General features: G+C 45.4%; 2 protein-coding genes across 2 annotated transcripts in view; one reads left to right on the top strand and one right to left on the bottom strand.

The window, feature by feature from the left end:
• CFAP61 (cilia and flagella associated protein 61) overlaps positions 1-25353 on the top strand; it is a 297694-nt gene that overhangs the window by 7556 nt on the left and 264785 nt on the right. Inside the window, exons 5-8 of the mRNA XM_060253782.1 lie at positions 6445-6571; positions 15883-16015; positions 19694-19844; positions 23797-23864. Of these exons, the coding sequence (XP_060109765.1) occupies positions 6445-6571; positions 15883-16015; positions 19694-19844; positions 23797-23864 (479 nt within the window). The remainder of the gene's footprint in view (positions 1-6444; positions 6572-15882; positions 16016-19693; positions 19845-23796; positions 23865-25353) is intronic.
• Positions 1-25353, bottom strand: part of CRNKL1 (crooked neck pre-mRNA splicing factor 1) — an 85148-nt gene that overhangs the window by 39125 nt on the left and 20670 nt on the right. The gene's annotated exons all lie outside the window — the stretch shown is intronic.

Here is a 25353-nt window from a genome sequence, read left to right as displayed (position 1 = left end):
ACCTTCTGGGACTCCGTGCCATTCGACTGGCTCTCCTGTACTTTCAGAACCAGGTGACCGGGAGGCATGTCCTAGTTCGAACGGACAATATCGCTGCCAAGGCTTATTTAAACAATCAAGGGGGGTCCAGGTCGACTTCCCTTCACAAGGAGGCCGTGAAACTGTTCGAATGGGCGGAGAGTCATCTAAAGTCCATAAGGGCGGAGCATATCAAGGGGACTTGCAATATCAAGGCGGACTGGCTCAGCCGGGAGAGCATTGAATCGGGAGAGTGGTCTCTCAACAAGAAGCTTTTCTTAACGATAGTGACACGCTTCGGCCCGCCGGTGTTGGACCTCTTTGCGTCTTCTCAGAACCACCAGCTTCCTCGATTCCACACGAGGTACTACCACTACCAAGTGGAGGCCACGGACGCATTAACTTCTCCCTGGCCGCAAGGCCTTCTTTACACCTTTCCCCCAATCCCGATCATTCCGAGGTTGCTCAGAAGGATCAGGCTGCTAAGGGCCGACGTCATTCTGGTTGCTCCCTGGTGGCCGCGACGTCACTGGTTCTCATCAATCCAACAGATGTCAGTAGCGGAACCGCTTCACTTACCAATCTGGCCAGACATGCTGTTACAGGGCCCGGTGTGGCATCCTCATCCAGACTGGCTGAGGTTGACCGCTTGGAGGCTGAACGGCGCTCTCTCCTAGATCTTGGTTATGCAAGTGACGTGACGAACACCATCCTAGCATCCAGAAAAAGCTCCACAACGCGGATCTACGACATGTCCTGGAAAGCCTTCCACAGATGATGTCGGAGAAAAGCCGTGGACCCATTGCATCCTTCTGTCCCCAAGATCCTGCAGTTCCTTCAGGACGGTCTCCATTCTGGATTGAAGCCAGCTACCCTCAAACGTCAGGTGGCAGCCTTATCCTCAGTTCTCCAGCAGGTGGACGGCGTGAACCTCTCATCTCACCCCCATATTCGACGCTTCCTTAGAGGAGCCTCCATGAGTTCTCCACCACAAGTACATCGGTTTCCTACCTGGTGATTGAACCTGGTACTCTCGGCCCTAACAGGTCCTCCTTTCGAGCCCTTAAGTTCTGTATCCCTAAAGTTCAGGCGTATGAAGACCATCTTTCTGGTGGCAATAACATCGGCCAGAAGAGTCTCAGAGATCGGGGCCTTATCGGTTAAGAGGGAACTGTGTGTGTTCCACAAGGACAAGGTGATCCTCTATCCGGACCCTACCTTCCAACCGAAGGTCTCTTCTAGATTCCATCAGAGTCAAGAGATCAACTTACCATCCTTCTGTCCGGATCCCAAGCATCCCAAGGAGCGCGCATGGCATACCTTAGACGTGCGAAGAGCAATTAAGGTCTATCTTACAAGAACTGAATCTATCCGAAAATCAGACTTCATGTTCATTAATATAGCGGCTCCTAGACTGGGACAGAAGATGTCCAAATCAGCAATTAGCTACGCCATCAAGCAGTGTGTATCGGAGGCGTATAAGGCGTTAAACCTTCACGTACCACCAGGGATCACTGCACACTCAACCAGGAGTGCGGCCACCAATGCTGCCTTCAACAGGAATGCCTCCATAGAGGATGTGTGCAAGGCAGCTACGTGGTCATCTATCTCCACTTTCATCCGACACTATAAGTTGAACGCATATGCGTCGGCGGACGCAGCCTTTGGCAGACGAATCCTGCAACACGTGCTGCCTGAGTAGGACGATCCCACCCTGTATGACATACTGCTATGGGAGCACCCAAGATGTCCTCCGCCTCTTAGGGAGAACGACCCTTGGCACTTACCGTGAGGGGTCCTTCTCCTAAGAGGACAGGAGGACATCTTGCCCTCCCCTTCTTCTATCCTCCTACCTCGGGCAGCATCTATCTTTTATGTGTCTGGATCTAACTTCTTCTCCTGTAGTCTCATCTACAGCTGTTGATTACTCTTTAACACAGGCTACCTGTAGTTTACCTGTTTTTTTCTCAGTTTCTATATGAGTTTATTTCAGTCGGTTTGGGAGGCTCATGCCAAGTTTTTGTACCGACCACCAGTTAGCTCACCTTTTTTCATAGCAGCGATGGTTGCAAGAGTTTTTTACTGCTTCTCGGAGTCACCCGAACTGGAAGGAGGGTGGTTCCCACATCCACAGGAAGGGGAAGTTTTTTAAGATTCCTGCCTCCCTGATTGGACGGTGGGAAACACCGTCCAATCAAAAGATGTCCTCCTGTCCTCTTAGGAGAAGGACCCCTCACGGTAAGTGCCAAGGGTCGTTCTAATGGATATTTTGGTCTTGGATCACAGTCTGTCTTTGAGGGATGGTAACGGAAGGTATGTGGACTGCTTAAGTTCCCCGGCACATTTTATTTCTTGAAATTGCTAGTGCAAATACACGTCAGGGCACTTGCTTCAGTATATTCTTGGAAATTGTATAAGAGGTTATCAGCTGACCCGTCTCCTGCTTCCAGTGGTAGGTCTGGACCATAGTTATAAAGCAACCAGGGGAGGGGTATCTTCTTGTACATGTGATTATATGAAGCTGCCTTATTCTGATTCAGATCACTGGTCTGTCAATGTCAGGGGCTTTTAGCAGATTCTATTTGATAAACACAGAATATAAAAGTTGAGCAAAATATCTGAACAGCCTGAACAAGCAGTGCTTTAGTTTGATATTTTATACCAAGAAACAGTGATGCATCGTGATCAATTCCACAAAAACAGCTTTCTAACAGTTAGACAAAACCAACAGATCCATTTATCCTCTAGACTTGCTGTCAAGACAGATGTAAATCAGGATATAAATTTAATATTCAGAAGCTGCTGGGGTGGGGGGGTCCAGGGGGAATGTGAGAGTGCCAGGTCCTATACTGTTCCCTTGCTGTCCTCAACCAACTTTTGCCCTTCCTAAACAAGGTGCCCATTAGCTTCATTGGATGCCCTTGAGTGCTAGTATTTTGAGAAGGAGGGAAAATTTTCTCTGTCAGCTGTCACCACCCCATGCATAGTTTTATAAATCTCTTATCATGTCCTTCCTTTTTCATCTCTTTTATAAAAGACCTTTCAGCCTTTCCTTGCAGGGAATCATCTTAGTCACCTTAATCATCACCTTAATCATCTTGATCGCACTTCTCTGTACTTCTTCCAGCTATGCAGTGTCTTTTTTTATATATGATGACCAGAAATGTACACAGTATTCCAAGTGAAGCCACACCATAGATCTGTACAAGGGCATTATAATATCATTTTATTCTCAGTCCCTTTCCTAATAATTCCTAACATAGAATTTGTCTTTTTCACTGCTGCAACACACTGGGTTGACACGGTTCCAAGTTCTTTTTCCCTCTCAAACACAGCGAGTTCAAACCCCATCAGCCTGTAGCTCAAGTTGGGATTTGATGTCCCAATGTGCATCACCTTACACCAGGCTCTTGAAGCCTTCACCACCCTGTTCACCAGCTTGCAGAAGGCATTTCTCCTTAAACCACTTCTCCAAGCCAGCCCACAACTTGGAGAATTCCTTCCTTCCTTCCTTCCTTCCTTCCTTCCTTCCTTCCTTCCTTCCTTCCTTCCTTCCTTCCTTCCTTCCTTCCTTCCTTCCTTCCTTCCTTCCTTCCTTCCTTCCTTCCTTCCTTCCTTCCTTCCTTCCTTCCTTCCCTCCCTCCCTCCCTCCCTCCCTCCCTCTGTTCTGATGTTCATGTCACATGTCTCGTAAACATGTGGTGTTTATTCTGTGTGACTCTTAAATTAAGCAAGTTTGGACACCCCTGCCTTACACTTATCAGCACTGAAATTCATTTACCACACTGTCACCCAACCACCCCCCCACCCAGTTTGCAGAGGTCCTTTTAGAGTTCTTCACAGCCTTGGTTTTCACCATCCTGTATATAATCAAAGAATGAGAAGGGGCCATACAGGCCATCTTGTCCAACTTCCTGCTTAATGCAAGATCAGTCTACAGCATCCCTGACAAGTGTTCATCCAGTTGGCCAGTGAGGGGAAGCTCACCACATCTCTAGGTAGCTGATTCCACTGCTGAACAACTCTTGCTGTAATCATGGCCTGCCTTGCCGCTAAGCAAATTAGGCATTTGCCTAGGGGGCAGGCCTGTGGGGTGTGCCAAATCATGACTTTGCAGAAGAGACTACATGAAGCTTTATTGCTACGTCTTGATCACTAAGCTTTGAAGGAAAGTGGTGTTTTCCTTCATGCCACCACTAGATGTCTCTGAGCCTTTTTCACAAAAAAAAAAAAATGGAATGACTCATAAGTATTTTGTGGAGCATGAGAAGTGAGCCGCAACTCATGAGGAAGCCAGGCTATCTGTGAGGGGTGCGTTGAGAGGTGTGACTCGCAAGGAGGAGGTGAGGCCATGCACGTATGTGAAGGGTGAGACCTGGGCCAGCTTCCCTCTGCTGGAGGGGGGGGGGCACCAAAAGTTACCCCGGCCTAGGGCACCAGACAGTCTAGGGCCGGCCCTGACTGTGATAAAGTTTTTCTTAATATCCAGTTAATACCTTCCCACCCTTAAATTTAAACCCGTCATTACAAGTCCTCTCCTCTGCTGCCAACAGAACAGCTGCCTGCTCTCCTCTAAATGATAGCTCTTCAAATACTTACAGAGAGCAACCGCATCCCCCCTCAGCCTCCTCTTCTCCAGACTGAACATTCCCAAGTCCCTCAGCCTTTCCTCATAGGGCTTGGTCTCCAGGCCCCTGATCATCCTTGTTGCTTTCCTCTGCACCCAGCTCCATTCTATCCACATCCTTCTTGAAGTGAGGCCTCCAGAATTGCACACAATACTCCCGGTGTCACCTGACTAATGTAGTGTAGAGAGAAACTATGACATCTTGTGATCTGGATGTTATGCCTCTGTTGATACATCCTAAGATGGCATCAACCTTTTTTGCTGCTGCATCACACTGGCTGCTCCTATTTAACTTATGGTCCACCCATCTTGCTCACACCCACTGCTACCCAGAACTGGGCTGTTGCCCTCCTTCTCCAGTATTTCCTGACAAACAAACCCTCTCCTCACATACAGTGCCACTCCACCTCCTCTTCGACCCTTTTGGTTTTTCTTGAACAACTCATATCCATCCAACTACTACATTCCAGTCATAGTAATCATCCCATCAAGTCTCTTGTAATGCCTACTAAATAATATCCCTCTGTCTGCATTAAAAGCTCAAGCTCTTCCTTCTTATTGCCCAAGCTTTGGGCATTAGTACATAGATACCTGAAACCTCGCACCTTTTTGCTTCGGTAGACTCGGCCCTCCCAGGCAGACCTCCGTTGTTTGCTGTGCTTCTTTTAGATCCCTGTGTTGATCATCTCCTTCCCTTTGTGCTGCCAGTTTAAAGTCCTCTTGATGAATCTCTCCAGGTTTCTGCCAAACACCTTCTTCGCACACCTTGATAGGTGAAGTCCATCTTGTGCTAGTAGGTTATCATCCAGAAAACCTAGCCCATGGTCCCAGAATCCAAATTGCTCCTGCCGGGACCACCAACGCAGCCAGTAGTTCACCTCCATTATTATCTGTTTCCATCATATTCCCCTTCCCTCAACAAGAAGGGTCGAAGAGAACACCACCCGTGCCCCCATTCTTTTCAGCTTCTTCCTGAGAGCCTCATAGTCATCCTTAATGTTTTTGATGGTGTTCATGGCTGTGTCGTTGGTTCCTACCAGGACCATCACAAATGGGTAGCCTTCTGTGGGTTTGATAGATTTTGGAATTCTGTCCATAATATCTTTAGTTTTTGACCCTAATAGGCAACATACCTCTTGGGACAGGGGGGGGGGTCAGGCCTGGATACATGATGTTCCATTCACCAGAGCAGGAAGTCATCTATGACCAGTAGCATCCTTTTCCTTCCCTTGCCATTTCTTCGTATCTCCCTGTTCTCCACGCTCTGTCTTCCTTGTGTTTGTAAAAATCTGCTTTGTGAGCTACTGGCATTAAAGTTGTGAGCTACTGCATAAATTATTGTGCTATGGGGCCATCCTTCCTGAGCTAAGACAAAAATGTGTGAGCTGGAGGCTAAAAATCTGTGAGCCGGCTCACACTTACTCAGCTTAGAGGGAACACTGCTCATCACCCCTGGTTCTCCCCCTGATCCATGTGATGTGGTCCATCACATGGACCACAGGCTCTCATGAGAAGCTGATCACATTTGCATCTCTGGCCTTGAAGATAAGAGCCATGTAGGCCAAGAGACCAACTAGCAACACCTGCAGGATGGACCAGGCCTGTTACTGTTCAAATTAACCCTTGAAGAGAGACCAGAGGCGCTTTGCCTCACGCGGTGCCAATAGTGATTTGTTTGAGACCTCGCTGCGTACTTCTCTCCATGATGAGAGCTTTTTGCTTCCTGTCATTTAACCAATTTTGATCTTCATTGCTTTCAGATCTTGTATTGTGTTCAGAACTATTTTATTATATTCTAGGTATGGACTTAGCAGGTGCTTTTAAGCCACTGAAGAAGGTATCAGATTCAGATGTGACTATGGAATACAGCCTGTTTATGTGTGAGAGGCATCATTATTGTCCACAGCTCTATATCCGCCAAGCCAGGTAATAGCTTTGCACCCTTCTGTGATTTTTATTGTGACAGTTTAATCTGGACACCTAACTCACTAACTTTATTTAAATCCCACCTTTCTTTTTTGACTCAAGATGGCTTTCATAAGCAACATCAAGTTGCAATAGAAAAATAAAACAGTGTACAAAAGTTACCACCAAAACACAACCTACTCTTACAATAACTCTTCTTCTCTCACACAACTCTCTGAAAGACAGCACTCTTGCATGCCTTCCAAAAAGCAGGAAGCAAAGGTGTCTGTCCCCCTCCCATTCTGGATGTCTGCACCATAGTCCCAGTCACCCAGTGGAAAATGGCCTGTCCTACTATTGCTGTTTGCAAGATTGGTATCTCACCTTTTAGCTCAATCTGGGCCACCTAGGTAGCTAACAAGTAAAAACAGCAGCATAAAAATCATCACAAAAAGAGCTGAAAAACCAGTATATATAAAACAGAAACTTCAATTAAAATATAGGGTGTGAAGGAGAAATCATTGAGGGAATGCCAGACACACACACACACACACAAAATCCTCACCTGCCAGTGGGCAACAGTGATAGAAGGGGACAGATGAATATCCTTGTGGAGAATGTTCCACAGTTTTGGTGCTTCAGTCAAGAAGGTCATCTCTTGGGTTGCTACCCACTTGATCTCAGAAGGTGTGTCGGGGGGGGGGGGCGGACTGAAGCAGTGTCTCAGAAGATGACTATAGTGGCCGGGCAGGTTTCTGTAGGAATAAGTTCTTAAGTCCTAGAGCAGGGGTGTCAAACGTGTGGCCCACTGGATGGATATGGCCCACGCAGGGCTAAAATCTGGCCCCCAAACAACCTCATTCTCCTGCTTCCTTTCCAAGGGTACTGCTGCAGCTGTACTTTATGTTGCTTTCCTTCCAGCTCCCTCAGTGGCTCTTTGCTTCCTGTTTCCTCCCTCTTGCCTCTCTCCCCTCCTCCCTCGCTCTCTCTCTCACACACAGGTGCACAAAGAGTTCTGTGGCTGCTTCATGCAGGAAAGATACAAAGACAAGCCTACCTCTGCCTCTCTCTTTCTGCCACTCCCTTTCTGTCTGTCTCTCTGCCTCTTCTTCTTTTCTGTCTGTCTGTCTGTCTCTTACCTCCCCACCGGCTTGCTTCTCCAGAGCTGCTGCTTCTCTTTTGGGGATGAAGGGGGAGGAAAGAGAGAGCGCAATGTTACACTCCAATGGCAGATTTAGGACTAATAATGTTTTATCTCTTGGAGAGTGGAGTGATTTCAGATGCCAAATGATTAACAGAATACTTTGGTAAGGAGACTCGCTCTCAATTCAGTCCAGGAGGATGCATTGTCTTGAGCTTCATTATCAGTTTCAATTCAGCAGTCTCTCTAAGCTCCCTTTGAAATTCCTTTGTAAGAGCACTTCTACTTTTAGGTCAGCGACTGAATGTTGTAGTTTCTAATGTCACACTTATGTCCGTTTATTCTTTGCATCCTTCTGGACTGAATCTTCCTGGATGGAAATGAGACCTGGGTTTCCTCTCATTACCAATGCTGATATCTCCATGCCTACTGCCCCTCTGCATATCACACCTAATCCAATCAAGCCTGCTATTGTCATTCACCTGCAATTGCCATTCGACATCTGAAATCACCTTTATAAAGTTTATATTTCTGGTACCTTGTGTTACATTTTATGGCATGCATTGCCTGGCCCAACAAAGTGACATTTATGTCAGATCTGGCCCTCATAAGAAATGAGTTCGACACCTTTGTCCTAGAGAGTAGATTCTAGCTTTCACAGAATGGGCCAGCTAGGGAAGGTGCAGTGAAGAGAGTTCATCAGAGGACCAGAGTTGCACATGAGAGTATGTCAGGAGATGTGGTTCAATAGTTATGAGGGCCCCAGGCCATAGAGGGCTTTCAAGGTGATAATGAAGTGTTGAATCAGTTTACTATATAAGTAACAGGTGACCAGTGCACCTGTTCAGATCACATTACAATATTAAAAACAAGCCATAAGACATGAGCAATGTAAAAATCTATAGTAATAATTCTCTTAGCCATGGCCAAATTGAGGATGGCCATTGGCTAATATTTCTGGAACAAACAATTGGCTCATCACATGTCGGTCAGTGTTCCTGGGCTCCCATTGGCTGACTTCCCCGCTTCGCCTACTCGGGCCCAGAAATGTTGAACAGACTACCAGAAGCAGTCTTCCCTCAAAGACAACCACATCTCTAACTCTTCTCTGTGTCCTCTCTGTCAATTGGCCTCAGAAAGGACTGCAGAGCTTCTGGCCTCACGAAAGTCTCCTCAGCATATGCAGCTTCCAAAGGCTGCCGAAATAGCCAGAGAGACCTGGCCCAGCTGGGAATGTTTCCTGCCACCTGGAAAGTGCTACCAAAGGCTGTTGCTAGGCAACACAGGCTGTTGGTCAGCAAAGGGAGAGGCCTCAGGTGAATAGAATGGCATACAAACCACCCTCCAAAGCTGTCATTGTCTCCAGGATGGGGAGAGAGATGTGTTCTCTGAAGTTCAGTTGTTCAGGCTCTATCTGGATGTTGGCTACCCTAGGCCTGGCAGCACCCTCAGGGTGCCTTGATGTTACCAGCCATTTCATCCCAGGGAACTACTGTTGTCAGTCTCCAGGTAAGGGCTGAAGGTCTCTCAGAATTAGAACTGCTCTCCAGATGAAGACACCAGCTCCCTTGGAGGTGGGGTCAGGGGGGAGTGAATGCCTTCACTTGGGCGGGTGGGAAGACAGCAGGGGGTGCACTCACCCAGAGCATCTTTATAGAGCCCATTGTATTTCCGCACACCACGGGCCTTATTCCTAGTTCTTCATAAAACAGAAACAGACTATTAAAAAAGCTGGTAAGAGCCCCATGGCGCAAAGTGGTAAAGCTGCAGTACTGCAGTCGAAGCTCGCTGCTCACAACCTGAGTTCGATCCTGGTGGAAGCTGGGTTTAGGTAGCTGGCTCCAGGTTGACTCAGCCTTTCATCCTTCCGAGGTCAGTAAAATGAGTACCCAGCTTGCTGGGGGAAAAATGTAGGTTACTGGGGAAGGCAATGGCAAACCACCCATAAAAAGGTCTGCCATGATAACGTCATAATGAAACATCATCCCAGAGTTGGAAACGACTGGTGCTTGCACAGGGGACTACCTTTACCTTTGCTTTTAAGATGAAACCCCAAATTAAAAGCCTGGGCAAAAGGTGGTGTTTTAGCCTGGTGCCTAAATGAAGGTGAAGTAGGTATTAGGCAAGCCCCAAGAGGAAGGGCATTCCAAAGGTGAGGTGCTACCACAGAAAATGCCCTGTTTATAATTGTTACCTACTTAATCTCTGAAGGTAAGTGCACAGAGTGGGACTTGAGAGACAGATCTTAATTGGAGGGCTGGACAGTATGGGAGGAGACAGTCCTTTGGGTACCCTGGTCCCAAGCCATTTAGGGCCTTAGAAAGCGGAGTGAAGGTAAGACCCAGCACTTTGATTTGTGCCTGGAAACTGGGTAACCAGTGAACACCTTTCAACATGGGGGTGATGCAGTCCTTGTAACCAACTCCTGGCATTTGCACGGCTGTCACATATTGGACCAGTTGTAGTTTCCAAGCCATTTTCAAAGGCAGCTCCAGGTGGACTGCATTGCAGTAATCAAGTGTAACTTCCAAGTCATCTTCAAAGGTAGCTCCATATGGAACCCGATACTGTAGTCTGATCTGGAGGCTGACGGTATCATGGATCTGCATGACAAGATCAGCAGACTCTAAATTGGGAGCCGGCTTACAAGCAAGATGTGGCTGGGAAAGGCAGTACCAGCCTGTTTCTCCACCAACAAGGCCAAGAACATCATTCAGATAACTCAGAAAGTTTGCTGGTCCCCCCGCATTCACTGCTATTTATAGCGGCCATCATGGAACGATGTACCTTAACAGCCTCTGCGCCTGCCTGACGACATGAATATTCACTAAACGTTCTCTGTTCACACGGTGACTTTTTACCACTGCAGTCACATGAGGTTGCGGCTAGCTTTGCTTTTGATTCAGTTAGGGTAAATGAGTACCAGCTCATGGCTGTCCTACAGTCAGCACATTGTGTTGGGTTACGGTGTGTGGGATGCCAGCCGTTTGCCTGTCTGGACACAGCTTTTCGATTGGGGACATTTCTTAACATGAAACGGCATCACTTGCAGGAGGGGTGCGTGTGTCCTGGGTGTAAGTACCTTGTGCAAAGATTTTCAAGCATAGTTCTTATTGCCACTCTCAGAAATACCGCAGATTCATAAAGTTCTTCCTCTGCCTGGGTATTTCTGTTGTAAACCCACCTTCCCCAAGGTTTTGCTGGGGCTTGTATTACTTCTCAAGCACTTCAAAGCATGTTGTTGTTGTTACTGTTGTTGTTGTTATTAATCACCCAGTCCCTGCTATGGCATGGCTCTGGGCGATGTTCAAATCTATAAGAAAACATACAAATAAAATGATCAATACTTAAAAAAAACATTTTAAAATCAGATGGCGATAATTAGTTCAAACTTCCAGCTACTTTGCAGGCAGAGGAAGGAGGCAATAAGCATCTAGAGAGCAGAGATGTTAACCAGCTAAGATGGTAGCTGTTGCTGTCCTCAACCAGAAGCCTGTTGGAACATCTCTGTCTTACAGGCCCTGTGGAATTGCATAAGGTCCTGCAGGGCCCTTATGGAATCTGGCAGAAAGTCCCACCAGGTTGGGGCCAGAACTGAAAAGGCTGTGGCCCTGATGTGTGTGTGTGTAAATAATGTCAGTATCACACAAAGCTACAGCAGTGCAGGCGGGGCTGTTGCTGGAGGACAATTGCACTGTTCTGTGCTTGACCATTAGAAAAGCCCTGCTGAACTAGACCAGTGGCCCGCTAGTCTAGCCTCCAGTTTCTCACCAGTTAGTATGGAGGGCTAACAGTAGGGCTTAGAAACTAAGACCTCCTGATGTCGCCCGCTAGCGCTTGTATTTAGAGGTTTTGTACTTCTAAACATGGAGGTTCCCTTTAGACACCCTGCTAGTAGCCACTGATGGACCTCTCCTCCATTAATTTATCTAATCTGCTTGTGGCCATCTGTGCTTGTGGCCATCACAAAAGAGGGGATTGGTCAGGATTTCTCTTCATCTGGGCGGAACGACTCAATATGCTCATCGTTACAGTTTATTCTGGTTCCTGTCTTAAGCAGTTCGTTGCTTTATCGGAGATGTCATTAGTGCAGCTGAATTTTGCATTGTCGTGAGTGACACACAGAAAAAGTACATTACCACAGTCTCTAAAGGGTGCTGCTGTTTGTGGTTTACTAATTATATGAACTATTGGGCAGTAGCTTTTGGTTGATGCTGGCCAAAATGTAACTCTTACTGTGGCAAAATTTTTATCTATGGTTTTTAATTGTTCTTTTCCTTAGAATATTTAATACTTTATACTCAGCATTGCTGGCTGTTTGGTTAAGTTTTTGTATTATTGGACTTATATTATTCTGTACCATTAGGCTATTTTCTGTACCAATCAAATCTGTTTGCTTAGACTGTATTATTCTGTACCATAACGAATTTGTTGGCTTATGATCCATTGGTCCATGAGCACGCAGTACAGAATAAAAGGAGGTGTACTAGGGGCCAATATGATAATTACATCAGTGCCAATAACCATATTAAGTAGAGGTGAGGAACTGTAAACCTTGAAAGTGAAAAGTTTGGATAATTCACTTATAGTTCTTTTAGTGCAGTGGGTCCAGGGAACATGTTTCTGTATACCACTGGTTTCTTGTTCTTTTCCAACCATCTGTACTAGCACAAGTTTCTGCATAATACTGAAGGTTGCCAGATCTAGGTTGGGAAACTACTGTAGATTTGGGAGTGGAGCCTGGGGAGGACCGGGACCTGAGTGGGGTACAGTGCCAGCGTCCCCCCTCCAGAGCATTCATTTTCACCAGGAGAGCTGATCTCTGAAGTCTGGAGATGAGCTGTAATTCCAGGGGATTCCCAGGTCCCACCTGGAGGCTGGCATCCCTAACATACTCTCTTTCTTTGAAATTATCTTCCTTGAGAGCCAGTTTGGTGTAGTGATTAAGTGCGTGGACTCTTATCTGGGAGAACCGGGTTTCATTCCACACTCCTCACATGCAACTGCTGGAATGGCCTTGGGTCAGCCATAGCCCTGGCAGAGCTACCCTTGAAAGGGCAGCTGCTGTGAGAGCCCTCTCCAGCCCCACCCACCTCACAGGGTGTCTGTTGTTGAGGGAGAAAATATAGGAGATTGTAAGCCGCTCTGAGTCTCTGATTCAGAGAGAAAGGCAGGGTATAAATCTGCAGTTATTCTTTTGATTGCTGACAGTAGTTTGAAGGTCAAGGCACCATTCTTCGTTGTGGTGTAAAACTTGATTTTTTGCTGATGACCAGTCTTGTTCTGACAAAGTTGTCTAATGGTTCTTGTCCTGTTGTTAAGTCCTCAGGAAAAAAAAATGGCTGCAGAACAGCCACATGCTGCCTCGTTCTTTTCAGCACAGATCTCCCTTTCCGTATTTGATTCATTGTCCATGAAAACAGCCGCAGTCTGCTTCAAATGATTACATTGTGTCCAAATAATTTGAGCCCTTTCATCATATAATAGTACCCATCTGCTCATTGCAGAATTTGTTTTGGCAATGCTGACGGCTTCTCTGCCTTTTTGCAACAGCATCTAAACATTTTTGTCTGTTGTTAGAGATGATTTAATTAGATTTTTTTTTCCTGAGGTCTCTTGAAGACAGTTTTCCTCTTGGGCTTCTCTTTAACACAACTTGATTCCTGGTGCATCACAGTGAAATGTACAAGTCTACTATTTGCTTAGTTACCCCCTTCTAAGCCCACCGAAGTCAGGCTTAGAGGGGCGTAACTTTGCTTAGGATTGTTCTATAAAGGACTGAGGTGTTTTGCAGAGTGTGTCTTCTAAAAGGTTTTGCATTCGTTATGTTGATGCGTGTTGGCAAGCAGGATGTGTGCTAGTTATGTGACCACTAGAGGTCACCCTAGACCTTGTAACAAACCTTGCGCTTGCACATAGAAATCTTCAGTGACAGGAAAAAATTATGGAATAGCCAGGTATTCTGCTTACTGCAAGGATAGCATGATGTCTTTCTTTCTTTCTTGATTTGCTTTCCTGAATTCAGTTTAATGAAACATATGCTGATGGCAAGTTTACAGAGTGTCAGAACTTGTAACTTTCATGTATGCTGTGAGCCACACCGACTCCATATTGCAGGCTCCCCCTAACACATAACGCTTTGCCTCTGCAACTAACACCCAAATGCTTTGCATTTCAAACACCCTGTGATCCTTGGAGGGTAACAGATAACCTCTGGTCAACATCTGCAGATGGCCGTTTGAAGCCAGGCCGAATAGGCCTTCACAGCGGGAATGCATCCTCCCTTCTGATAACGATCCCTGAGAATGAGACACTTGTCTGTACCCCGTGTGAAAGATGGTTTTATTGTTGCTGTCCTAACCACATAAAATGTAACTAGATGCCAGGCCTAGGCATCAGTGTTATCTTGTAGCTTCAGCTCTGTAGTTCTCGAATAAACGCCTACACTTTGTAACAAGTTTGGACTCTGTTTGACGTTCTGCCAGTTCTGACACAGAGGCAGCTGAGAGTTGAGGTTCAGGGTACCCCTTCTTTCCTGTGTTTTCCACCTGCTCTGCTCCTTCTCCTTTTATCTGGCAGAAAGAGAAACCCTTTTCCCCAGTGGCATTGTGCAAGTTACTCTTAAAGTTTATCTGTTGAAATACTCTCCATATACAGATTATTTGAATGGAGAAAAATAATAAGGAGAAGTATTCAACTTTTTCAACTGTATGCTGTATTTCTGCGCTCATGGAGGTTTAATTTGTGATTTGTGTTCAAGCATATAAACCCCAACCCACAGTTTGAAGTAGTGCAGCTCAGGAAAAACTTGATTCAGCTGAATGTATAAACTGGAGCTTAAAAGATAAAGATAGTCCCCTGTGCAAGCACCAGTCATTTCCGATTCTGGGGTGACGTTGCTTTCACAACGTTTTCACGGCAGACTTTTTTATGGGGTGGTTTGCCATTGCCTTCCCCAGTCATCTACACTTTCCCCCCAGCAAGCTGGGTACTCATTTTACCGACCTCGGAAGGATGGAAGTCTGAGTCAACCTCAAACTGGATACCTGAACCCAGCTTCCACTGGGATTGAACTCAGGACAAGAGCAGAGCTTAGGACTGCAGTACTGCAGCTTTACCACTCTGCACCATGAGGCTTAGGCCTTTGCAATGTGGAATATTTAGTTATAACCGTAGAAGGAACTGGCTGAGGGTGGGTGGGATAGTGAACATTTTTATTTACTTTGTTTATATCCCACCTTTCTCCCCAGCAGCGCCCAAAGTGGCTTACATCTTTCTTTCATTTTATTCTTGCAAAACGATCTGTGAGCTAGGTTAGGCTGAGAGTGTGATTGGCCCATGGTCCTCCAGTAAATTTGTGTGGCAGTGTGTGAAGGTTCTAACCTGGAGTTCTCCCAGATCCTAGAACAACACTAATCGCTTCCTTCTATTGGTGTGTGTGGGCATGTTATTTATCAAATGAATTGTATCTTGTTTCTGAGCAGGGCTGGAGAAAAACGTCTTGTCCTTTTAACAGAAGTCCGACATGTGGAAATGGGCAGCTGAAGCTTTTCACACGGTGTGTTAAATAACACCCATTAAGCCTCTTTAAAAAGGATGGGGCATTGTTTCCTCTAGCCAGTTGGCAATCATATATCATCACTCAGAAATAGTTCTAGTTCTTAACAGCTTTTTTTCTTATCCTGGTGTGAGGGTAAGAATGAACAAATTATAGTTTTAATGAAAATTATGTTTTCATGGAGCCAGTGAATGAATTTGTGAATTAAAATGCTGGCAGTGATTATTGGGTGAACTAACAGTAAAGTTGATGCCTTCAGCTTGTAGTTGTGTCTGTGCTACAGGTGAGAACTGTGAGGAGAATGGAGCTTCTAGAATGGGACTTTTCTGCATTCCTGTCCCACTGTAAATCTCTGCACCCCCCATGGGCATAATCTGGGGGTCTGCAGTAGGACAGGGGAATCAGCACCCCCCCCCCCCCGCACACACACACTCTGGTGGAAACTGACCCTAGGATACAGCATTTAGGATCCGATAAATCCACTCTGCTAGTGCACTTTCCTCTTGCAGAAGGAGCCTTCCCTGACTTAAGGAGTGAGTGCTTCCTCTAGTGGAATGGATAATGGGATGCAATCTGTTTAATTTCAGACCCTATTAAGTCTTAAAAACACTGTCTTTTCTGTTTTTGTTTTAGAGTAGAAGACCATGATGACCTCACTCCTCTCTTCACAAGTCAGAATGATACGCTGAGAGAAACGTATGGGGAATACTTCCTTGCTGAGCTAATAGAAGCACAAGATGAGGAGAACATTGCTGTGGTTTGTGAGGTGAGAAAGGAACGCTAGGTTGATAGTGTTTTGCTTTGTATGAGGCTCACGATATCTCCATGCATGAAGTGGGGACGTGAGCAGGAATTAGTCCTGGCACTTCAGTGAGCCCTAATAGTAGTGATCAACTCTACTGGGGACTGGGGAGGCTCCCTGCCATCCCTTTTTCTGTTGAACATATGAAGTTGCCTTACACTGAATCAGACCCTCCTTGGTCCATCAAAGTCAGTCTTGTCTACTCAGACTGGCAGCGGCTCTCCAGGGTCTGAAGCTGAGGTTTTTCACATCTATTTGCCTGGGCCCTTTTTTGGAGATGCCAGGGATTGAACCTGGGACCTTCTGCTTACCAAGCAGATGCTCTACCACTGAGCCACCATCCCTCCCTGTGCCTCTCCAGGGCCTCAAGCTGAGATTTTTCACACCTATTTGCCTGGACCCTTTTTAGTTGGAGATGCCAGGGATTGAACCTGGGACCTTCTGCTTACCGAGCAGATGCTCTACCACTGAGCCAATGTCCCTCCCCTGCTCTCCAGGGTCTCAAGCTGAGGTTTTTCACACGTATTTGTCTGGACCCTTTTTTGGAGATGCCAGGGATTGAACCCGGGACTTTCTACTTCCCAAGCAGATGCTCTACCACTGAGCCACCGTCCCGTCCTGTTGAATGTGAGGACCTGACTTTGGAGACTATACAAACATCTTCTGCCATAATCTGATTTTATATGAATTGCCATCCTGGTTACTTGACAGAGCATAGATTTTCTGGTCATCAAAATGCCTTGTGCCTTGACTAAGTTCTAGATGGTTACATTTTGGCTATCTAGTGTGTTACGGAAGTAGATCCTTTAATTGTAAAGCAGTTTTGTAATAATGTATTTTTCCTGAGAGGGTGAAGGAAAGACTGCATTTAAATGTGGCAAAACGTTGAAATAATTTATTTGTATGCATGCAAATAGCAGTGGGTACCATGGCACTTTGTCTATCAGTCCCAAATTCTACTTACGCCTGTAGGGGTGTGTGCACATATCCCAGGGGGGTTTTCAGGGGATCACAACAAAAACATTTCAGGTAATTGTTCCATAAATTACTTCTTGGGTTTGAAGGCAGAGCAATCCTATTGTTTTGAAATCCTCGGGCAGACGAGCCACCATTGATAGCATAAGAGAAGTTTTGCTGGATCAGTCCAACGGCCCATCCAGTCCAACACACTGTGTCACACACTGGCCAAAACCCAGGCACCATCAGGAGGTCCACTAGCAGGGCCAGAACTCCAGAAGCCCTCCCACTGTTGACTCCCACGCACCAAGAATACAGAGCATCACTTGCCCCAGACAGAGCATTCCATCTATAAAAAGGTGTGGTTAATAGCCACTTATGGACCTCTGCTCCATAAATTTATCCAGACCTCTCTTGAAACTGTCTGTGCTTGTAGCTGCCACCCCTTCCTGCAATAGTAAATTCAGTGTGTTAATTACTCTTTGGGTGAAGGAGTAATTAATACATGGAATTCACTGCTGCAGGAAGTGGTGGCAGTTACAAGCAAAGACTGACATTCAAGCATAGACATTCAAGGAGTGGGAGTCAATCATCAGTCCCCAAAAAGGGCAGGAAAACCACTGCAGAGCGTTTGGGAGAGGCTCTTATTGTTTCCCCCACAACCCAGGCAATATTATTTAAAGTTGGAAATAGTCAATTAGCACAGAAACACCCTTGTTTGAAGTTAGCTTCCTTTACAAACAGGGCAGGCCCATCGGACAGTCATTGCTGGCGTTCTCAGATGATGCAGTTCACTCTGCCACAGCTTCATCAGCACTGCTGTGGAGTGACAAAATGCCGCTATGTGGCCTGAGATAGATGTCAGTTTGCCTTGCAAGAGAATGAAGCTTGCAACTTCTTATTTTGCACATGTGGCAGATAGATTGTTTAATCAGGCTGCGCTGAGCCTTGTGTCAAGCATGGTGAAATTCCATTGATAATTGATTGCTGTAGGGTCCTGCCTAGCACTGGACTGTGAAGTATCATGGAGGACCCAGCTTTGCTAGCTTATTATTCTTTCCCTCCCCCCTTCTTGCTTCATTGCCTGAAAAGTAGAAGTAGTGAGAAATGAAACTAGCTTGAGAAGAAGTAATCAGCACCTTCCCATACATTCCTGGTAGGGAGTGCGACACATCTGGCGAAAGCAAGGACAGAGTCCTGATAACACTGTGAGAAAGTAGACATTTATGATAGTTCATGTGTGAGAGCTACCCCGCAACCCTATCCTTTGGAATCCTTTTGAAGTAAGCCTTAAAAGTATTGTATCAATGTATATGCAGCATTACTCTCAAGAACCTGTTACACAGGTCTATCCATAAACGTAGTCTTTGTATCAACTTTGACTCGTCATTGAACCCGCATGCTTGACATCTTGAGCCTAAAATGACGTTGGTGCCAGGCAACTCGAGGGCTCCATCTTTGTTCTGCTAAACTAATAAACAGCAGTGGAGGCAGGAGAGAATTATATGAATTTTTTAAAAATTATGCACTATTAGGCAGCTATGTCAACCTAGTTATTTAACAAACCCTTCTTTAAGATTGTGAGGAAACTTAGAGAGTATATTTTTGTCAAATACTATTTGTCAGGACAGTTTATGTCAGTGCTAATGACACGGAGAAATCTTCCAATGGCTGTACTTTTTGTATATGCCGGATGAACACAGTGTCCTGGTCCTAAATGCATTTACTGAAAAGTCAATTGTATTGGTTTCAATTGAAATCACACATTACCAGAAATCACAACATTTCTTGGTAGTTGTCTGTCAGAGACGCCTTTGACTATATTGCATAGATCAAACTGGGTAGCTGTTTTAGTCTGTCCGTAGCAGTAGAGAAGAGCAAGAGTCCCAGTTGCATGAAGTGAGTCTGAGCAGTGACTCCCAAGAGCTCATCCCCTGCCACAAATTTCATTAGTCTTTATGGCGCTACTGGACTTGCTCTTTTCTATATTACGTAGGGTAGGGTACCTTGAGACACAGGGTTGGATTTGCTGGCAAATGGGGTCTCTTCGGACCAGTCCAGAGGGGTAGCCATGTTAGTTTGTTGCAGCAAAAATAAATAGGAGTTTAAAGAAAGTCCATGAAAGCTTCTGCTTGAATGAAATCTTTTTGCCTCTAAGGTACCATCACACCCTTATTTATCCTTTCAAATTGAGCTTTTGAGATTCTGCCTTTTCATGAGTAGGTAACCCCCTTTAGGGTTTGTAGAATCTTTCGGGCTCAAGTGCCGTGTTCTACTGGAGAAAGTTTTCCTTCCAGACGTTTCGTTCTCAGCTGCGGAGAACATCCTCAGTGGCGTTGCAGCCGGAGCAGGCACTCTGACCTTCTTGGCTGCTGTGCATTGAGTGGGGCCAGGGCTGCTGGAGAGCTGCTATTTCTAGGCTGGAGGGGGTGTGATGAAAGGGCAGCTCTCCAGCAGCCCTGGCCCCACTCAATGCACAGCAGCCAAGAAGGTCAGAGCGCCTGCTCTGGCTGCAACGCCACTGAGGATGTTCTCCGCAGCTGAGAACAAAACGTCTGGAAGGAAAACTTTCTCCAGTAGAACACGGCACTTGAGCCCGAAAGATTCTACAAACCCTAATGATGTTTCCAGCCGTGAAAACCTGAAATCTTTGGTAACCCCCTTTTTGTTTTTTTATATTTTCAGGAGGAGGGCAAGGCGGTGGGTTTCATGAGTGTGTGCGCCGAAGTGAACATACAGTTGCTTCATGACTGCTTCAACTTGGGTCCTTTCCACGGACTCTGTAAACCACACCCAGAAGATGTTCTTAAACTCCCACAGGAGCCAAGTGACACAGGTGAAAATAGCAAACATTTGTAAGCTTTAGAGTCTTGCCTTGATTGGGCATTTCTTATCTATTTTCTTCATTTAAACAATTTACATCCTGTATCCAATTTGGATGGCCTGATCTTGTCAGCTTTTGGAAAGCTAAGCAGGGTCACCCCTGGTCGGTACTCGAATGGAAGACCACCAAAGAAGTCCCGGGTCACTATGCAGAGGCCGGCAAATGACAAACCACTTCTGCCCTTCTCTTGCCTTGAAAACCCTAAAGAGTCACCCTACGTTGGCTGTGACTCGACAACACTTTCCACCACCACTTCTTTACAAACTCTGAGGCAGCAAAAAGAAAAACAATAACTGAGATCTCTGAAAACACAATCTCCACCATGCACCAATTCCGAACAGGTGTCAAGTTCTGTGCAGCAATCATTAAGTCCACCTCTTTGATGTAAATCAGATTAGGCTTTACTAATGGTAAAGCTTTACTTAAATGATAAGCGTGTCAATAGCAAAGATGAGTCTTGCTAAAACTGACCTGTGCTGAACAGGTCACACTTTTATAGATTACAAAATACCATTACTTGCGGAGGCCTTAGGCGCCTAAATTCTGGCAGGCTTAATATTCAAAGACCTTCTGTCTTCCCACCCACCCGCCCCCACAGTTCGCACAGCTTTTTAAAAAGCATATAGATAACTGGTGACTTCACCATTTAGAGAAGGGATGTTTGTAGCTGGCTAGGGTGGAACAGTTACTTATACAAGTAACTTATACAAAATTACAAAGAGTACTGACAGACTCAAAGCAAAGCATAAAATTACTTCAGTCATGATAACATGGCAGAATCAGAGTAGAATTATATGAATACATAAGGAATGCAATCATGGCAAGACACAGTTCTTGACAAAAGGGAGCTCAGCAGATACAGTTCCCACTGTTGAGAGAATTCCATGATGTAAGCAGGTCTGGTTCAGCAGGCAGAAGGTACTCAGAGTCACACTTCCCCCACAGTTCTCAGAGACCGGACTGTCATCAGATGCACCAGCCCCTCCCCCCGGCTTTTTTAAGCTTGGGGGTACCTTTGGAGTTCTGCTAGTGAATAGTGGGCACAACCACAAAATGATTGCCACAGGAGGTGGAGCCAGCCACAAAGTGTCAGGGGTAGCTATAATAGAAACTCCTCAACACTTCAGGCAGAAGCTCTGTGTCTTTTAAAATGAAAAGATGCTTTTTAAGATGAACGTGTTGCTTAAAATATTTTCTTGCATATGTAAGAACAGATCTTCAATCATTCGGTAAAGATCCTTGTGCTGTGGTTGCAACTGCTGCCCAATCAACTTTTAGATAATCTGCCAGCCAGAACAGAAGTCCCACTGGGCAAAAGCCCTCTCTAACTCCATTCAACTTTCTAAAAATGCTTGATGGGCATAAAGTGTGGTTCATATCATCATCATCTTCATCATCATCATCATCATCATTTTATTCATATCCCGCCCTCCCCGCCGAAGCAGGCTCAGGGCGGCTAACAGCACAAATCAATACATACATTGTACAGTATATTTAAACAAAACTAATTTAACAGTTAATTAAAATTCTATTAAAATTCTAAAACAATAAAATTAATATTAATATTAATATGCTGGTGCTATTATACAGATCGTGAGTTTACTTAGCAGTCTCTCTCTTTAGTCGGTGAAGGCCATTCGAAAAAGGATGGTCTTGCAGGCCCTGCGGAACTGTTCAAAGTCCCGCAGGGCCCGCATTTCTTCCGGAAGCTGGTTCCATAGGAGTGGAGCCACAGCAGAGAAGGCCCGGGCGCGGGTACTCTGTAGCTTTACCTCTTTCGGCCCGGGAATAGTCAGCAGGTTCTTCCCTGCTGACCTCAGTGCTCTCTGGGGTTCGTATGGGGAGAGACGGTCCCTGAAGTAGGCAGGTCCTCGGCCATATGGACAATAAGATATAGTCATATGGGTATATGTGGACTTAGAAATCATGGACTGAGTTTGTGGATATTTGGAGTTTATTTACTGTGTGCTGGAATAACTGTTATCAGGATGTGCGACAACAGATACTGGAATTTGTGTGAAAGATGTTTTGTGTGTTCAGAACTGTTAAGGTTTTGCCCAATCATGAGACTTCTTGAGTAGGAGCAAAAGAAGTTTTAATGATGCTTAAAGCAAACATTACAAGGCAAGTGGTCACCAGTCCAGGTCTTGCCAGACTGAGACACAATGGAAAGCTATCAGCTATTGTGGACAAGGGGGCAACTGCTCTTCACTTTCCTCTGCCTGTGAAAAGTCTTTTGAAAGTCTTTTTTAGAATAAAATGCAGTTCTTTCTCAGGCTTCAGTCAAGGCCGAGCCTACTCTTTGGTTGGCGCCTATCAGTGTTGCCCAGGGAGACGAGATTAGATGTGTCTCCCTGTGGCCACTTTCCACCTGGGAGTCTGCATCCCACATCACACCAGCTGCTAAACATTTCAACAAGGGACCTTGTTTGGTGTAGTGGTTAAGTGTGCGGACTCTTATCTGGGAGAACCGGGTTTGATTCCCCACTCCTCCACTTGCACCTGCTGGAATGGCCTTGGGTCAGCCAGAGCTCTGGCAGAGGTTGTCCCTGAAAGGGCAGCTGCTGTGAGAGCCCTCTCTAGCCCCACCCACCTCACAGGGTGTCTGTTGTGGGGGAGGAAGGTAAAGGAGATTGTGAGCCGCTCTGAGACTCTTCGGAGTGGAGGGCGGGATATAAATCCAATATCTTCATCTACCTCACAGGGTGTCTGTTTTGGGGGAGGAAGGGAAAGGAGATTGTGAGCCGCTCTGAGACTCTTCGAAGTGGAGGGCGGGATAGAAATCCAATATCTTCATCTACCTCACAGGGTGTCTGTTGTGGGGGAGGAAGGGAAAGGAGATTGTGAGCCGCTCTGAGACTCTTCGAAGTGGAGGGCGGGATAGAAATCCAATATCTTCATCTACCTCACAGGGTGTCTGTTGTGGGGGAGGAAGGTAAAGGAGATTGTGAGCCGCTCTGAGACTCTTTGGAGTGGAGGGCGGGATATAAATCCAATATCATCTTCATCTTCTAAGTGTTAGTAATTGAAAACAAGTTTACACAATAGGGTTAGTATCATATGGAATCTAAAATGGGTTACATTTAACATAAAGCTGTTAATAAGCAAGGATAATAACACCAGGGTAATAACATCAGCCATACCAATATCAATCGGAAGACAGCAACCATGAAATGGAACTTTGTCAGGGACTTGTTCCTGACAAGAACTTGTTGGTTTAATATATTGGTTTAAGTTAAGACGGTTGATTAAGGATTAAAGGATTTGGTAGTAATATTTAAGTTAGTATATAGAGGGCCATGAACTATTATGTTAGTGGCTCTATAGTTTCGTGCTATAATGAGCCTATTATTGTAATGCTGTTGGAAACCTAATACAGTAAATTTTCCAAAAGGGATTAAATGCAGCATATCACTTTTTTCTCTAAAAGTCTCTAAAGAGTTTTATAAAATTTTCTGGCATTGCTTTAAAGCTGTTGTTTCAGCACCTATGGGGATTTCTCAGAATTAAATAGCACTATTATCATGCCTCAAGGTAGGGACCCAAAATTCACAGAATTCTGTGGATTATATGGGTGTAATTGGGTTTGAGGATCCACATTCAGATAAAAAGTATTCAGTGGTTGTTAAAAGGATTGTGGAGAATATCTTAGGTAGACTTCGAAAGCAAAGTGTCAATTCAAAATGGGTATACCTTTTTTGTGTGGGTGCGGAGAATCTTTTAGCCAAACAGGTGGTAATAGCTGCGGGTGAAGAGAAAGAATGAAGAGCGAAATTTTAAAATAAACTAATTGATCTGTTACTAGTCTGTATAAAAACTCACCCAACTGTAAAATGCTGAATTTTGATGATCATGATTGGTTTCATTTTGTTTAATGACTTTTTATGCTACATTTTCCTTGCAGATGAAGTTGGTAGCACTGTGACAAGACTAAGATCAGAAAGCGCGGACACCCAAGATACAGAAACTCAGGTAATACAAAAATGGTGTTACAGGTGATACAGAAATGCTGGCCTGCCCTTTAATTCCAGCTGATCCAGAATGTGGCAGTGTGAGTCCTGACCACCGTTCCCTCTAAGCTGAATTAGTGTGAGCTAGCTCACAGTTTTTAGCCTCTGGCTCACACATTTTTTTTTTAGCTCAGGAAAAATAGCCCCAGAGCAAACTAATTTATGCAGTAGCTCACGTTAATGCCAGTAGCTTACAAAGTAGAATTTTTGCTCACAAGACTCCACAGCTTAGAGGGAGCATTGGTCCTGATGGGAGCATCACGATGATGATGATATTGGATTTATATCCTGCCCTCTACTCTGAATCTCAGAGCAGTCACAATCTCCTTTACCTTCCCTCCCCCCACAACAGACACCCTGTGAGGTAGGTGGGGCTGAGAGAGCTCTTACAGCAGCTGCCCTTTCAAGGACAACTCCTATGAGAGCTATGGCTGACCCAAGGCCATTCCAGCAGGTGCAAGTACAGGAGTGGAGAATCATGCCTGGTTCTCCCAGATAAGAGTCCACGTACTTAACCGCTATACCAAACTGGTGTATGGACAGTACATATTCAACCTGTGCTGCGCCAGCTACACCGGCTTCCAGTGGAATAATGAGTCATGTTAAGGGTACTGGTATTGACTTTTAAGGCCTTGAGTTAGCTGGGACCAGTGTCTCCTCTGGTATGTCTCCAGGAGAGCTTTGTGCTCTAATGACAACAACCTGCTGGTGATCCCTGGATGCCTGGGTGTCCTCAACCAGGACCATGGTCTTTTTGGTCCTGGCCTCAACCTGATGGAACTCTGTTAAATGCCATTAGGGCCCTGTGGGATCTTATGCAATTGTGCAGAGCCTGTAAGGCAGAGATGATCTGCCAGGCTTTTGGTTGAAGGAAGAAATGTTTTTTCATTGGCTGGCATCCTTCTTCCGTCCCCCTATATATTCTCTTTCTGAATTCCTTCTCCCCATGCCTGGAAAATGGCCAGGTAGTCCAAAATTGAGACAAAAATTTATAGGGTGCTATCTTGGTTCTCTTTTAGCTTGGTTCTTTTAGTTTTTATCAATTGTATACTGTATTTTAATGTTTGTATATATATTTTATAGCATTATGCCCCTTGTACATTGCCCAAAGACCAGCATAAGCTGGAATAGGGCCAACAACAACAACAACAACACAAGGGGGAGGCGTTGCAAGCTCAGCACAACCAGTTCAGTATACAAAATGCCCAGCAGAACCCACTGTCTTTGTGGCATGGTAAGCTTAAAAGGACTGATCTCAAAGCTTAATGTCACAAGGAATCCAAGTGCTGGGGGGATTTTGTAAGCACAGCACAGCCAGTTATGTTGTGCAGAATACCCAGCAGAACCCAGTGCCACTGGTATTACAAGCTAAAAAGGACTGCTCTCAGTGCACAGAGTCACAGCAAATCCAAGCAAGAGATGGGATTTTGCATGCTCTGTGCAAGAAAATG

The sequence above is a fragment of the Heteronotia binoei genome, chromosome 14, assembly GCF_032191835.1.
Source record: "Heteronotia binoei isolate CCM8104 ecotype False Entrance Well chromosome 14, APGP_CSIRO_Hbin_v1, whole genome shotgun sequence".
Taxonomy (NCBI): domain Eukaryota; kingdom Metazoa; phylum Chordata; class Lepidosauria; order Squamata; family Gekkonidae; genus Heteronotia; species Heteronotia binoei.
Note: the sequence above shows the minus strand (reverse complement) of the source record. Positions and strands in the feature narration are given on the sequence as shown.